Source organism: Anticarsia gemmatalis, chromosome 27 (genome assembly GCF_050436995.1).
Source record: "Anticarsia gemmatalis isolate Benzon Research Colony breed Stoneville strain chromosome 27, ilAntGemm2 primary, whole genome shotgun sequence".
NCBI classification, from domain to species: domain Eukaryota; kingdom Metazoa; phylum Arthropoda; class Insecta; order Lepidoptera; family Erebidae; genus Anticarsia; species Anticarsia gemmatalis.
This window is the reverse complement of record NC_134771.1, coordinates 4850736-4867561: the sequence shown is the minus strand read 5'-3', so window position 1 is coordinate 4867561 and position 16826 is coordinate 4850736. Positions and strand designations below refer to the sequence as shown.

The following is a 16826-nucleotide window of genomic DNA, read 5'->3' as shown; positions in this document are numbered from 1 at the left end:
TAAATGCTATTTGTTTGACTTTTCTATTCCCAGAAACAGATCAACTGCGGCCCTGAAAAGGGCCTTGTCAATTTAAAAATGAAACAACTACATACACAATATTTATTTAACACAAAAACTCTTTATCCTCCAAAACCATAAAGCGTTCTTCCTTGCCTCTTGAGAGCATAGACAACGTCCATAGCTGTCACAGTTTTTCTTTTGGCATGCTCTGTATAAGTCACAGCGTCGCGGATGACGTTTTCGAGGAACACTTTCAAAACACCTCTCGTTTCTTCGTAAATTAAACCAGAAATTCTTTTAACTCCGCCTCTTCTTGCTAATCTTCTGATGGCTGGTTTAGTAATGCCTTGAATGTTGTCTCTCAAGACTTTCCTGTGACGTTTGGCGCCTCCTTTTCCTAAACCTTTCCCGCCTTTTCCGCGACCTGTCATCTTGTTGTGGTTTGATAGACGTTCGAATGTTGAATGCAAGTTGACAGCGGAAGCGCGCGTTTTTTATAATGGCGTCGATGTTTATGGTTTAAAATTGAAGGTAGAATTGAATACTTTTGGCTTGTTTGCGATTTTATGGAAGAATTGAGTAGCACTGACTGTGTAAATTGATGTAACTTATGATTAGTTTTAAGTTCAATAAAATGAAATATTGCTTTGTCGCATTGCTACTGATGTTATAAACTACTAGCTGACCCGCGCAACTTCGCTTGTGTCACATAAGAGAGAACGGGTCAAAATTTTCCCAGTTTTTGTAACATTTTTTGCTGGTACTCTAATACTATTGGTCGTAGCGTGATGATATATAGCCTATAACCTTCCTCGATATATGGGCTATCTAACACTGAAAGAATTTTTCAAATCGGACCAGTAGTTCCTGAAATTAGCGCGTTCAAACAAACAAACAAACAATCAAACAAAGAAACTCTTTAACTTTATAATATTAGTATAGATTAGTATAGATTAGTATAGATTCGGAGTTTCATAATCGTCGTTAATAAGGACTTTTTTGTTAGTCATAAAACGCGATTGTTTTATTTTGTTTCTGCATCTGTTTAAATTAAAGACAAAAGGGAGAGAATCAATCTATACTAATCTATACTAATATTATAAAGCTGAAGAGTTTGTTTGTTTGTTTGAACGCGCTAATCTCAGGAACTACGGATCCGATTTTAAAAATTATTTCAATATTAGATAGCCTATTTATTGAGGAAGGCTATAGGCTATTTAACATCACGCTACGACCAATAGGAGCAGAGTCGCAACGAGAAATGTTACAAAAACGGGGAAAATTATGTAAAAGATAAAGGCACTAAATAGCTAAATGGGCCTTGAACGCAATGATAATATTAATGCCTACAATACCTTATTTGCTGCCCGAAAAACATTTAGTAATTAAGTAATGTGTACAAACTTTAAAAGTCAAAGATAAGTTTGAAAACAATTTAACCCGTAATTCTACACTAATCGCCCGAAATATCTGTAAATCCCGATTTTACTGTCTTTTACATCTTTGAACCGCATTATCATAACTTCCCAATAATTATTAATTACTTCATCAGGTAGTATTTCTACTATTTGCTGCTGTTATTCGACATTTATCCACGCTATTTAACTGGCAATTCCTATTCATTCTTATACGCCTATAAAGAAAATATTTTTCAGAAAGATCATCATGACAGTTTGAATAAACTACCGTTAAATGTGCCCTAGAAACCGGGCATAAGGTCAAGTTAAGTAAAAACTGTATGTAGGAACTTGCGTTAAAATCACGCTTTTTACTTAGTGGTCGTGTATTACAAGATATTGTATGAATGTAAATCTCTCTCTTCTAATAATCCAGAATTTAGTATCCCGCCTGTAGAAAACAGGGATTTATTGGAAAAAGGCTAAGGGTAAGACTACTGGGTAAATGGGGACTTCCTGAATTTCACTTCAAACGTGCAGATATATTTAAATCAAGCCTTTTGTCCCTATATGAGTAAGCAGAGACTAAAGAACAGCGTAAATACTACGCACCTGATCTTTTTGCAACACATCACCGATATAACGTGTAGGTATATGTATTTCTGGGGCGTCTCCTCTTGGCGTAAATAACATTTTTTTATTCCTATAAGAGGCAGTTTCACATCCTATAAATGAGTATCAAATAACGCATTTGCCAAATATAGTGACAGTAAATGTATGAAAAAAAGAATATTCAAAATTTCATCTGTTTTGCTATTTGATACACAAGAAGAAGCTTGAAAGTCTGACAACCAGTCTTACCGAAGGGTATCGTGTTATATCCCAGGTAACTGTGTTGCGGAGGTCAAATAGACAGTCGCTCCATGTAAAACACTTGTATACATCTGCATCCGGTTATACTGAAAGCCGACTTACACATAGTTCGGAAGAAAGGCTAAGCTGATATACATATATGCTATTTGATACATAGTTAGAGGTAGTGAAACAGGGCCTTAGTGTTACTGTCAATGACAATATACTCAATACACATCAACGCTACAAACCAGGCGCCCATAGCCAGTTGCGCTCACCGGTCGGTAAACGATCTGTGGGTTAAGCAACTATTGGCGTGGTCATTCCATAGATGAGTGACCGCATAGTAGTATTTGAACTGGGCGTCTCCGTGCTTCGGAGGGCACGTTAAAAGTCGGTCCCGGTTGTTGTCTACTAAGATAACAGTCGTTAAGCCACGTCAAAGGCCTTCCGGGCGGTTTGAACAACTTTGACACTAGGTTGACCACTAACCATACGACAAACAAACAAACGCTACAAAATATTACCCATAACTACTAATATACGATTGGTCAACTAATTTATCGAGCTCGCACAACCACCCACAACTTGCCAGACCAACAAAATCAACTTAAGTCACACCATTTATCCACAAATATCTTGACATTATTATTATTTGACGAAATTTAACATTTGAAATACAAATCAGAAAAAATGGCGCCAGTTAAAGGACCGAAAAAGCCTCTAAAATCAATGGAAAAAGCCATCGAGAGACCCATCTCTAAATCGAAGAAGACAAAAAAGAAGAATTACCAAAGCTTCTCAATCTATTTGTACAAACTTCTGCGAACAGTCGCTAAAGAAAATTTGGGTATTTCAAGAAAATCAATGCTGATTATGAACAATTTTGTCAACGATATGTTGGAAAAAATTGCCGAAGAGGCGGGAAGGTTAGTTGCCCACAGTAAAAAAACTACGATGAGCAGCCGGGAGATACAAGCAGCTGTCAAACTAATAATTCCCGGAGAGCTGGCAACACACGCCAACATAGAAGCGATGAAAGCCATCAGTATGTATTACAAGAGTCATGAAAAAGACGCGCCTGGCAAAATATGAAGAATTTAAAATTGTTAAATAATGTTATTATTTATTGTAAATTATGATTGTAAATAAATGATTTGGAGATTTTTTATTTTTGTTTTATTCTTGACCATAAAAAAAAAACAAAAATAAATAAATAATATTCACGTATCGGGTTCGATTCCCGCTATTTCACTATTCTATATGTAGGCTAGGCTGCCACTTGAACCATAAGGGCATTTTTTTATACTAATAGATCAAGATTAATGTTTTTTTATAAAACACCACAATTAAATAATTTGTGTATTTTTTGTTTCCTAATTTCTTTCCCTAACTCAAAATAATTTATTTTAGTTACTGTATGCGGGTAATTAAAAAACAATATCGTTAGAGCCATAAGCGTTTATTTAAAGAATAACACAATGACTAAATTAACTTAAATTATTCTTAATAATTAATATAAATTACTTAACTAATTCGTAGTTACTTTAAAACATAATTTTATTTTTGCACAAACTCCTACAGAAAGTTGTATGATAATAAGACGCTAATCTGGCAATTTTAACTAACATAAATAACAAGGATTATAAAAGTATGTAGGTATACTGACCTCCGTAGCTTAGTAGTTAAGGTGGTCGCCATGTCACTACTAGTGCGTTGGGAGGTCGTGGGCTAGGAACAAATATATATGAACAATCCACAAATAGTTGTTTCGGGTCTGATTGTACTTTACGTCCGTTGTTTGTAAGACACTAGAGCAATTATTAGTGCGAGTAGGAGTAAAAATTGTGTTCGTTAAACTATTTATAGAGTTTAGGTACTTTTAAATTAATTTATTATACTCACGGAATAACTAACACAAGAGGAAAGGGCATGTCATACTATTTCATTGAAGATGGCTGTCACCAAACTCAGCCGATAACATTTAACGCACATTGAAATATGAAAAGGAATAAACGACTATTACAAATTAAAATGACCAGCCATATTTACCGGCCATTATTATACGTACACACAGCTCTATTAACAGTTAATAAACTCAATAAACGCCAATATTATTAAGCATATGCGTGAGTATGATCTGGTGCACGTCTCTGAAGACGGTCCGCACGTTGTCGGTGTCTGTGGCCGTGGTGTAGTGCAGGTAGCACTCGCGCGCGCGCCGCGCCTCCGTCACCACGAAGCGCTCGGCCGACGCGTGCAGCTGCCGGCGCTCGCGCTTCTTTGTTACTATGTCCTGGAGTACAAAATACGGGCTAAATAAGTATATTAACCCTCATTCATAAACACATTATAAACCTATTTTATTTAAAAAGCTACTATAGTATGTTTTCTCTTTTTCATTTTGATCAGGAGTGAAATAAAACTCTTTATAAGACTTGCATAACTTCATATGTTTTTATGAATAAGAGGGTTTTTTATAAGTGTCAGATAACCTATTTGCTAGATCAAATGACCCCGAATGTGCGAAAACAAGTGTCTCAATTCGGTATTCCCAGTTGCCAAAGGAATACAAGTGGAAAGGAAATTCCTAGTTGTCACTCCGGGGTGTACCTTGTCACTCCGGATAACTAGGAATATATCCTCAATTCCATCTGATATACTATCTGATGCTTTTAAAAAAAGAAGAAAGTGTGGTGCAACATGTCCTAAGTATTTAATAAAAACATGATATTAATGGCCTTCCTACTGACTGTAGTGAACTACTTAAGGCGTAATTTAAGCGAAGAATGCTAAGTTGTGAGAAATAACGATTTTATGATGCCGTAGACCAAGCTCAATTTATCCGAGAAATTTAGCCAGAACAGGGACAGAATCTTATTTCGTAGTTGCAAATTAACTATCAAGATGTGTTTTTATTTTATTTGTACTCTACACTATTAACATTATAGAACAAATCCTACTAATAATATAATAGCGATCGATTTCGATGAAATTTGGTATGTAGGTAGCTGAAGACCCGGGATAACACATTGGCTACTTTTTATCCCGGAGTTCCCGAGAAATTGGGATTTACACGGGAAGGGTTTCCACACGGACGAAGGCGCGGGCGGCCTCTAGTATGTTGATAAAAGTACTTAGCTTGTAAGTTCATCATGTCATTGTAGGTATACGTACAGTAAACAAGCTCTTGATGAACATCTTAGTCCTGGTGTACTCGTCTCCCGTGGAGCTGAACTCCTGGTACTGGGGGAAGTAGGGCGCGATGGAACGGCCCTGACACACCTTCGCCTCCAACAGGTCCTGCTTGTTCAGGAACACTATCAGACCGGCTTCTAGAAGGAACCTGAGAAGACATACGAGAAAATAAATGAAACATCTAAATATTTTGCTTTATTATTTCTTGACGTCCCTACTGAAATTTTACAAAAAAATCAAACATTTTGAAGTTTGTGAGTTTGTGAAGATTGTGAACAGTACATAATACGAGTATAGGTATGTTAAGACGGTACACCGATAAACAAGAAGTTAGGAACAGAACATATAGTAACTATAGTTTTACCTTCTCTCCAAAGCAAGTTTATGTTAAAAGCTTCTCGTAGTTATGTTCTAGAAGTATAATACTGACTGTGTTTAATTAATTAATTAAAATTTATATTGTTAATGGTTTCACTTCAAAAAAAATATAAAATAGCATATCAGATGAGGTTTTGATGATGCATTTGCATTCATACATTTGCTGTAATGCTGATTTCATAATTTATCCATCGGATAGGTTATTCGACAATTATCTACAAGCGAAACTGGATCTAATAGTTTTATAATATTTGAAAGAAATGCAAAGTTATTGTAGGTATTACCTGCTCTGCCAGACATCTTCGAACAAGACGAGCGCTTCCTTGAGTCTGTTCTGTGTGCTGTCCTCTCTCAAGGTCTGATCGAAGTCACTGCATGCCACCAGGAACCATATTGCGTGGATACCTTCGAAAACCTGTTAAATACATAAAGTTATGCCTTGTATTAGTGGGGGTAAAACCAACGAACTCCACTTTATACGGTCCCTACAAACTGATTTTGCTTTACATCTATACTAATATTATAAAGCTGAAGAGTTTGTTTGTTTGTTTGTTTGATTGTTTGTTTGTTTGTTTGTTTGTTTGTTTGTTTGTTTGAACGCGCTAATCTCAGGAACTACTGATCCGATTTGAAAAATTCTTTCACAGTTAGATAGCCCATTTATCGAGGAAGGTATATATCATCACGCTGCAACTAAGAGGAGCAGAGTACGAGTAAAAAATGTTACAAAAACGGGGGAAAATTTCACCATTCTCTCTTATGTGACGCAAATGAAGTTACGCGGGTCAGCTAGTTTATCATACATGTTGAGAGCAGTGATAGCCGAGTAGTATAAATTGGTGCCTCCCACGCAAGTGGTCACAGGTTCGAACCCGAGGCAACATGACTTTTCCAAGTTATGTGTGTATTAGAAATAATTATCACTTGCTCCAACGGTGAAGGAAAACATCGTGAGGAAACCTTGCATGCCTAAGAGTTCTTTAGAAAAGTGTTTGAAGGAATGCAAATGTCAAACCCAACCCGCATTTGGCCAGCGTGGTGGACTCAAGGTCTTACCCCTCCTTCATTACGGGAGGAGACCCTTGCCCAGCAGTGGGACATTAATGGGTTAAATTTATTTATTTAATATACATGTTGTCATACAGGACTCATCTAACAATTGATTACTTCAAACTCCAATAGCACATTAGCACACAGCCTGACCCGGAATTTTTACATTAATATTTTACATAATTTGAAAGGCACAAACCTGAATCCATTTCTTCCGTTCTCCTCTCTGTCCTCCGACGTCAAACATCCAAAACTCTTGAATACCACCATGCATTGATTTTGGTACCTAAAACGTGGAACAACAAAGAAAACAATTTATAATTTTAAAGAATGCGACGTTAAAATTATAAGTTACCTTCAGTTCACGCTTGTTATTCTTACCTTTACTTTAAATTCTATCTTCTGTATTCCAGTTGTTTTTTGACGACATCTTAGTATATCTGCATCTGATGGGACATAATCTGGCTTTTCGATTAGGTCTATTCTATCTAAAAAACTGAAAAGGAAATACTTAAAATAACTTATAATGACATCTATGTTTAAAACTATCAACTAAATGGAATAATTAATAAAGTTGATAGCTATATAACAATAGATGTCATCACTATTATCAATTTTAATTCATATGTCACAGTAAGAATAGTAATTTAAGCCCGCTGCACACGACGCTTGTTTTGCTGCTGGATTGCTTGCGGGGCCCTCTGCTGGCTACTCTGCTGGCAGCGCTGCGAGAAAGTGACGTCACTGCTGGCTCAGCAGCGTGGTTGCGTGCTGGTTGTCGATGATAGAACGTGTGCTATTTTTCGTGACGGCTTGCTTGCGCGTTCTCTTTTTTTCGTGCTCTGTTGTTGAAAAAATATGTAGCAAAGGTGGTCTCCGGAGCAAATTAATGCTTTAATTGACGCATACAAAGAAGAACCGTGTTTGTATGCAACAAATACTCCGAATTACCACAACAAGCGTCTTCGAACTGAGGCTCTTGATAGAGTGAGGAACGCAGTTTTGGGGTTAAAGCCAACCGTGACGGCAAAAGAGTGCTCAACCAAGTTTCACAATTTGAGAACTCAATTTAATATCACTTCGATGCACGCCTAGCGACAAGCACCGTGTGAAGCCAACCTACCAAGGGAGCCATCAGCGCACCCAGCGCCACAGCCAACTTCGAACCCAGCGGCAAATTCTAGCAAGCTATCTAGCAGCAAAACAAGCGTCGTGTGCGTTGGGCTTTAGACTTTTCAATAAATCACTAGAAGCTTCTTCTAACCAACAACAGATGGCACTCTAGTAATTTGTTTACTAATTGTATTGTAATATATTTTTGTAGTAATATACTTACTATTCAGCGCTGTCAATAAGTTGGTATTCATTGGATCTTTTAAAACATTCTCTGACGCCACCGTCCCGCCATAATGACCTTACATGGTCGAAATAATCCTAAAAAGACAAAACAACAATAGTTAATTTACTTTTAATAATCCCAGCCCGCAATTGGCTAGCGTGGTTGACTCTAGGCCCAACCCTCTCTCAATATGAGAGGAGAACCTTGCCCAGCAGAGCTAAAAAGCTGTGGTAAAAATGCGTAATTTTATGTCTGTATGTCGATTATAACTTGTTGTTTATAAAATGTTTGTTCGCTGATGAAATAGAATTACGACCAGGCGCGGTATATATACGCATTCCGTCTAGAAAATTCATTTAAGCTATTATAATTAAATCACTCAGCTGTCATTTGGGAAAAATATTTTCTTATATATAAATATATCTATAATCTTATATATATATATATATATATATAAATATTCATAATTACTTACTTCCGTATATTCCATAGGACCATTGACGCCACATTTCAGTATATACTGCTGTGATTGTACATTCTTAGGGTTCTGTAACGCAATACTGAGTCTGGCCATATTGTGTACAATGTCATAGATCGACTCGTGGACATTAAAGCGTATGTGTTTGACTTTTTCAGCGCGTTCTCTGAAAATAAACAGCTTTTATAACACCTTATTCCATATGTTGTATTACTAACAACCAATAATATCAAATAGTGTTTGTTGACAGTCGATAACTAGTTCTCAGTTTAGATTCCCGAGCGGAGTAAACTATTTGATTATTTTAATAACTGATAAAATGTTTTTAGTAATGCCCGAATTAAAATATCCTCATATGACAATTGGCTGGGCCGCCATTACACCGCCAGAGATACTTTTTTATTTTAAAAACAACTCCCGCACAAAATATTTTTCTTGTGTCGCGGAGACTTTTACAAACATACAAACAATGGACACAAAGTACAACCAGACTCGAAACAATTATTTGTAGATCGTTAAATAATTGTTCCGTGTGGGAAAAGAACGGACTCCCGACGCATTGATAGCGGCGTAGCGACCTAAACCACTGCGCCACGGAGGCAGTCATTAGTGATATGTGTTAAGTTATTTGATTACTTTAAAAAATAATTCATACTTGGAAGAGAATCCTTGTACGTGTAGAATCTTCATCTGTTTAATAATCGTAGTTTTACCGCTCTCGCCGGTGCCCAGTAGTAATAGCTTAATTGCCTGTAATAATTGTTATAAGTATATCATATTTTAAAATTACCAAACACGTAGGTAACTAACGTATACAAAACAGCAAAGCAGATTAAAATGCGTGGTCCCGGTAATCCCCGTGTAATATCAAAATAATTACCCCCGGAGGCACATTTAGCGGTAGTTTATCTATTCGACTGTCATATTTATATCAGCTTAAACGCTATTGAATAGATAAACTACCTCAGAACCCGAGGGTAAGTCATGCTTTGAGAAACAAATGTTGATTTTAGGAATATCTCAAGAGTCCAATCATCCGAATACTCTATACTTATTTTCTTCAACAAAATTTTCAAATATATAGAAATGAACTTTCTTATTCAATAAATATAATTTCTAAGTGGCCAGCTACTTACTTCATTATAAGATTTGATCCAATGTTTGATCTCACGGTCTATTTGTTTAGAATGATCCTCATCTTCATCATAACTTCCTAGGCACGGTATGAGTCGCATTGTGATGACCTATATTACAAAATATAAGTAATTTGTCAAACAATAACCCTCTTATACATAAACACACTATAAACCTATTTTAGTTAAAAAGCTACTACAGTATGTTTTCTCTTTTTCATTGCGCTAAGGAGTGAAAGAAACAAAACACTTTATAAGCCTTTCATATCTTCATATATTTTTATGAATAAGAGGGTAAGTATGTTACGATAGTTAACTGCTAAAATGTGTATTAGAAATAATTATCACTTGTTCCAACGGTGAAGGAAAACATCGTGATGCTACCTTGCATGCCTGAGAGTATTTTAGAACAGTTCTTGAAGGTATGCAAAGTCCCTAACCCGAACTTAGCCGGCGTGGTGGACTCAAGGCTTGACCCCTCCCTCATTACGGGGGGAGACCATTGCCCAGCAGTAGGACATTAATGGGTTAAATTTATTAACCTTACATGTCTGAGAGTACTTTAACACAGTTCTTGAAGGGACACATAGTTCACAACCTAACTCTTTTTGCAAGTAATTCACGCCACGAGGAAAGCCACGGGAATAGGCTAGTTTCTAATATTTTAATCAAATAGATAATTGATTATCAATTATTATAGAATTAATATTAATCTGCGGTGTATTGTAAAGGTATCTCATGATAATAAATACTGAATTATAACATTTTATACCTATCTTATCTATACAATAACATGCCGCAGACATATTAGTTTTTAAGAAATCCTAAGAATAGAAGTAAATGAGTAGTTTTTAAGTCACAAATTACTACAATATTGTCATCATTAATTAACAATAATGTTAGTAAATATAGTACCTAAATGCAATACAATTTTCTTTTCAACGAACTTATGTGCAATCGAGATGTAAAATAATAAGTAGGTAGGTACCTACATGTCAAAAATAATATGTCATATTGTTTTTTTTGTTGATTCTGAGATTCCGAGAATTTGTGCTAATTCTGAGAGTCACTCTGAGAATTTTTGCACAAAGCAGAATTCACAAAATAGACTAGTTATTGTAAATAACACGGAGGACTAAAAACGTGGTTTTGGTTCAAATAAAAAAAATCTCTGATAAAAGATTTCTTGATATTTTGGTACTTAGATTAAATTAGTAAAGGTAAACCCGTTTGTGTTTAAGGAACTGAAGTTTGATATAATTAAACATCAAAGAAAAAAGGTGTTGAAAGGAAAAAAATTAGGTATTTTGAGTGCTAAAAAACTTTTTCTATAAAAAATATATTAGGTATGATACTAACCTCAAATAATCAAATTTTTATAACAATGCACAACTCAAGCAAATCTCAGAAACTAAATGTGTTTTATCAAAATTATCGTACGATTATATTATTATCAGATAATTCTTCATTTAATCGATGTGTCATTATATTATAACAAATGATTATGAATTTTATCTATAAAAATATATTGGAAACAATTTTGTTTCCTTTTATAATAAACTTCCGTCCGTTCGTCTGTAGCGCAGTGGTTATGGCTACCACTACGCGCTAGGGTCGTGGTTTCGATTCCTACACGAAACAAAATATTTATGTACCCAGGTATGCCAACCCGCACTTGGCCAGTGTAGTGGACTCAAGGCCTAACCCCTCCAACATTCCGAGATCAAATATTGTGGATCGCAAAAATATTTGTTACGTATGGGAATCGAACCTACCGACGCAATGGTAACGGCGTGGCGATGTTAACCACTGCGCCATTGGAGCAGTCACGATCAGATTTATTTAAAAGGTAATTAAAAATAAAACTCATATTTATAAAAAAATCAAAACCTTTATTAATTACATCTAGTAAGTATTGCACTTAGTTATAGTTTTTCCATAACGCCAAAATTATGCATTCGCTAAAACACAACAATTTTACATATTTAATTACAAGAACATTTTCGTATTTACATGAAAACCAAAAATTAATAAACATTAACATTAGGTAATACAAATAATACTTCGAATCGTACCGCAATTAAAAGTAATATCATTTAACAAAGAATTTGAAAGTAACTAAAAAAATATAACATACATGCATAATACCAGTGTTTTACATGGAGCGACTGTCTATCTGACCTCCACAACACAGTTACCTGGGTTAACACGATACTCCTCGGTAAGTCTGGATGTCAGACTTTCAAGCTTCTGACTACTGTTAACGACTGTCAAAGATCATAGAAAATAACAGCCGGGACCATGGAGGAACTCGAAATGTATAAGATGGTCACCCATCCACGGACCAACCTCGGCAAGCGTAGCTTAACCTCAGAGATCGATCCGTGCGGCTGTTGTTAAAAGCCACGAGCTCCTATACAATGTATTTATAACTAGCTGACCCGCGCAACTTCGCTTGCGTCACATTAGAGAGAATGGGTGAAATTTTTCCCCGTTTTTGGAACATTTTTCACTGGTACTCTGCTCCTATTGGTCGTAATGTGCTATGATATATAGCCTATAGCCTTCCTCGATAAATGGGCTATCTAACACTGAATTTTTCAAATCGGACCAGTAGTTTCTGAGATTAGCGCGTTCAAACAAACAAACAAACTCTTCAGCTTTATAATATTAGTATAGATATTATATTTAGTCCATTAACATGGGGTCATCGAGCTGCAACTGTACCATCTGGTTACCGTTAACCAACACTCCGTCACGTAGCAATAACTGGAGGTTCAAGTCTGACAGCTCCTGGGAAACAAAATAATGTATCTGTAATATAACTGCACGTTTGGCGCAGTGGTTAACGTGGTCACCTCGCCGCAATAACCGTAGCGCCGCGTTTGATGGGTTAGAACTTAGAATACCCTTCTTATGTTACTCTTTCTCGCAAATACTTCTGAAGCAATAGGGAATATGCGTGTATTTTTTTTATTTTTTTAAATGATAATTTACATCATTATATGAACGTAAAAAAAAAATCTGCTAAAAAAAAACTAAATTTAGCTCGAAATAAATAGTTTTAAAATAGTAGGCTGATTTCATCATTTTAAACGACCGCCATTTCGGCGCGCTTGACGTGACGTCAAAGTCTATAATAGCAATCAACTAGTGAATAGCTACAAACGTGTTTCGGCCTCTATTTTATGAAATTATTTTGTTTTATTTCAATTACACAATGCAGGAGTGCAGTAAACCAACTTTCAAGTACTGTATCGTGCCCTTATGTAAAAATACAAATAAAAATGCACCAAATAAAGTGTTTTTTTTTGTACCAAGAGGTGCTGCAGTAAGGAAAAAATGGTGTAGAATCATGAAGAGAGACATGATATCTCCATCAACTTGTTTATATTGTTGTGAAGACCATTTCGACGTAAGTATTTATTCCATTTTATGTACAAATTGTTTATTTATCTGCTAAACTTTGCTAGTGCCCACATTATAACCTCTTGCATTTACAACCTTGCTTGAAAAAGGCCCTATGTTCAAAGGTTTGGTACAATTACGACCACTTGACTGACTGAAACCCAATGACACTGAACAGAATTCTAGAATTTCAATATATTTGTGCACAAGAATGCCTATTGCAAACTAATATTATTTTAAAAACTCTTATATGCACTATTTATACGTTTCACATTTAATTTCATGTTTTATTTTTTGTTTTTCAGTTAGAAGAGGATACAGCTAATTATATTGAGTACAAAATAATGAATTTGCAAGAAAAACACAAAACTGTATTAAGATTGAAGAAAGGTATCCTACCTCACAAAATCCAATGTCAAAAGAATACTGAAACCCAGCCATCGTTGGAGAGAAAAGCTTACAAAAAGAGAAAACAAAAAAGAAATAATTGAAGAAGCTTTATCCGCACCACCCGCTAAACAAAGTGTTAGCACTACAAAGCTAACTGATTTGTCACAAATTGATCAGATGGAAGCAAGTACAAGTGCATCTTCATCTCAGGTGAACATAGAAGATATAGAAATGAAAAACCTCTGTGAAGCTGGTTGCAGCACTTCATTATCTACTGAGAAGATGTATGTTGACAAAGCTGTTCAAGTGAATAGTAAAATTCACCCCTTTTATTTCAGTAGACGTAAAATCCAGGTTTGATGCAAAAAACGTGGTCATCATAAACACATCAATTTTCGGGAGATTGTCCGATTGTGCTTTGACGAAACCAATATCTGTAATTTTTCTGTAAGTCTTATGACTTTATTTTTACGAAAAAAATGTAATTTAACTTCAATATTTACTTCAAATCACAATAAAACGGAATTAAATCGTTAACAGCACAGAACTGAGAACAGTATTATTTGTTATTATAGACTTTGACGTCACAACTCGTTTCGACCAATAGCGTTGCGTTTCAGCTCATTTGAATTTTTCTCGTATTTTTTGCACTTTTTATTTCATAATATCTAATTCAAAACGTATTTATATTAAAAAATATTAACGTGTACGCAATTCCTAGGCAATAAACTTTAGGAAAAAAAATATTTGAGCGTTATTTGAATCTTACGCATATTCCCTATTACGATAAAATTTAGTATGTAGGTAGCTGAAGACTCAGAATAACACATAGGCTATTTATCCCGGAGTTCCCGAGGGATCGGGATTTACACGGGAAAGGTTTCCACGCGGACGAAGTGTCTACCTCTAGTTTGTAATAATAACGTACCTCTCCGCTAACGCTGACAGCTAGGGGGTAGGCAGAGGAGTCTTGTGTGACTCCACGCTGCAGGATCTTGGGGCGCCGTGGGTTTTTCGCTATACCTCTACCACGACGAGCTGGCTGGAACTCTTCCACTGGACAATGGAAATACAATATTTTTTTTATTTAACCTGTTTCTGTGTCCCACTGTTGAGAAAAGGTCTCTCATAATCATACGAAAAATAAATTAAAATCTATCTACTTTTGGGAAAGAGTCTACTTCTCCCGATATGAGAGCAGGGTAATTCTCATATTTCTGTTAAAATAATGATGTAGAAAAGTCAAGCCTTTGTAAAGTTTTGAACCAATAAAATATGGGTCTCGAGATCAGAAAAGTTGGGATGGAAGAGACTTTGCTTCTATTTGCACACTATTAGCTATTTCAAGGTAACTCTAACATAGAAATACATTATTTTTGATCATCCCGGAATGGATCAAGCCTATCAATTCTTTACTTTCGCATCAGAGAGAATCTCAAGTATTTCATATTTTTGAAGTTCCTTAACACAATCCTGGTACCATAATTTTACCTTTTCATAATAACAATAATACGATGATCAAAATCAAAATCTAATCATTTATTCATTTAGGTCAAGTGCTGACACTTATGATAGTCAATGATACAGAGAATGAATTTACCGCCAGTTCGGAAGGTAGGGCCAATGAGAAGAGCTGCCAACAAACTCCTGGCCACTCTTTTTAATCGCCAAATGGTTTAACAATATTTCTATTAGGTATACATAATTGATAATGTAGGGAGCTGCTACCAACACTACCGAACACACATAGGTCATAACCATTATAGTGATAGCCGAGTGGTATAAGTTGACACCTCCCACGCAAGTGGTCGCAGGTTCGAACCCGAGGCAACACACCAATGAATTTTCGAAGTTATGTGTGTATTAGAAATAATTGTCACATGCTCCAACGGTGAAGGAAAACATCGCGAGGAAACCTTGCATGCCTAAAATTTGATTAAAACATTTATTGAGGGCATGCAACGTCCCCAACCCGCACTTGGCCAGCGTGGTGGACTCAAGGCCTAACCCCTCCCTCATTACGGAAGGAGACCCTTGCCAAGCAGTGGGACATTAATGGATTAAATTTATTATTATTATTATATTTATTAAAGTGGGAGTAAACGAGATGTCAGGTGTATTGGAAGCATGATGGGAGCATCTACCTACATAATGATGATCAGACGCTAACATATTATTGGCATATAATACTAGTTATAAGATATATACTCACGTGTAGGTTGTGGTGCAGGTTTGCCACATATAACGTGTTGTCGCGGCACATCGCTCAGTGCGGATAACGCACGAGCACTGTTCGGTATAACGCTTGACGTTCCCTGAAACATACGACTTTCAATACATTCACAATCAATACATATAATAAGACAGTTAAATAGTGTGCTTATAACCTGAATCCTTTGTTTTACAAAGGATACTTTAGGAAACCATCTAAATACTTCCCAAGTATACTGAGTCATCTAACAAATTTTTGGTATTTTATTATTGTTACATAAACGTACATAATAAACCATGATTTAAATGTTAGTTTTTTTTTTATAAATGCATAATAAATACCGAGTAATAATAACAAAAATCAAGTCATTTTATACAAACGGAACAGGAATAATTTGCTTTCAAATCGCTCTCCTGTAATATTAATGTATAATAGAATACGGGAATTAACGCGAACACGCATTTTACCTTAAAATGTCTAACGTTTCGGCGCAGGTTGCACTCGCCGTGGTCCCAGGCTGACTGACCAGTCCAGACCAGTTTTAGGTAAAATGCGTGTTCGCGTTAATTCCCGTATTCTATTATACATTAAACATGCAACGCGAGAGTTTAAAAAAAAAAACTCCTGTAATATTACTATAATGTCAGTTGACTAATTATATTTAGGAGGTATCGATATATGTATAACTCAAAAACTGACATAGTGATCTATCAACGCACAGCACAAACCACTGGACGGATCGAGCTGAAATTTAACATGCAGGTACATGTTATAACGTAGGCATCCGCTAAGAAAGGATTTTGATCAATTCTACCCCCAAGGGGATAGAACAGGGGATGTAAGTTTGTGTGAAAATTCTGTCCTAGGTCACAAACCAAACGGGCGAAGTCGTGGGTCAAATTTATCTATGAAAGTATTAAGTATGTATTTAGAAGTATATAAGTATGTTTATCAGTTATTTGGTTGCTATAGTACAAGCTCTGCTTAG

General features: G+C 35.8%; 2 protein-coding genes across 2 annotated transcripts in view; both read right to left on the bottom strand.

Annotated features, from left to right (window-relative positions):
- Positions 1–3708: 3708 nt before the first annotated feature.
- On the bottom strand, positions 3709–11238 carry Galphaf (G protein alpha subunit f). The gene is made up of 10 exons (XM_076132199.1): positions 11188–11238; positions 9832–9939; positions 9351–9445; positions 8693–8861; positions 8215–8312; positions 7260–7374; positions 7078–7164; positions 6113–6243; positions 5430–5598; positions 3709–4548 (listed from the first exon to the last, which is right to left on the bottom strand). The coding sequence occupies exons 2-10, from the start codon at positions 9928–9930 to the stop codon at positions 4351–4353; spliced, it is 1161 nt and encodes a 386-aa protein (XP_075988314.1). The 5' UTR covers positions 9931–9939; positions 11188–11238; the 3' UTR covers positions 3709–4350.
- A 494-nt stretch (positions 11239–11732) lies between these two features.
- Positions 11733–16826, bottom strand: part of LOC142984409 (uncharacterized) — a 28750-nt gene continuing 23656 nt past the window's right edge. The window contains exons 30-32 of the mRNA XM_076131964.1: positions 15839–15941; positions 14555–14682; positions 11733–12621 (exon numbers count right to left, since the gene is read on the bottom strand). Of these exons, the coding sequence (XP_075988079.1) occupies positions 12517–12621; positions 14555–14682; positions 15839–15941 (336 nt within the window). The 3' untranslated portion in view covers positions 11733–12516. The remainder of the gene's footprint in view (positions 12622–14554; positions 14683–15838; positions 15942–16826) is intronic.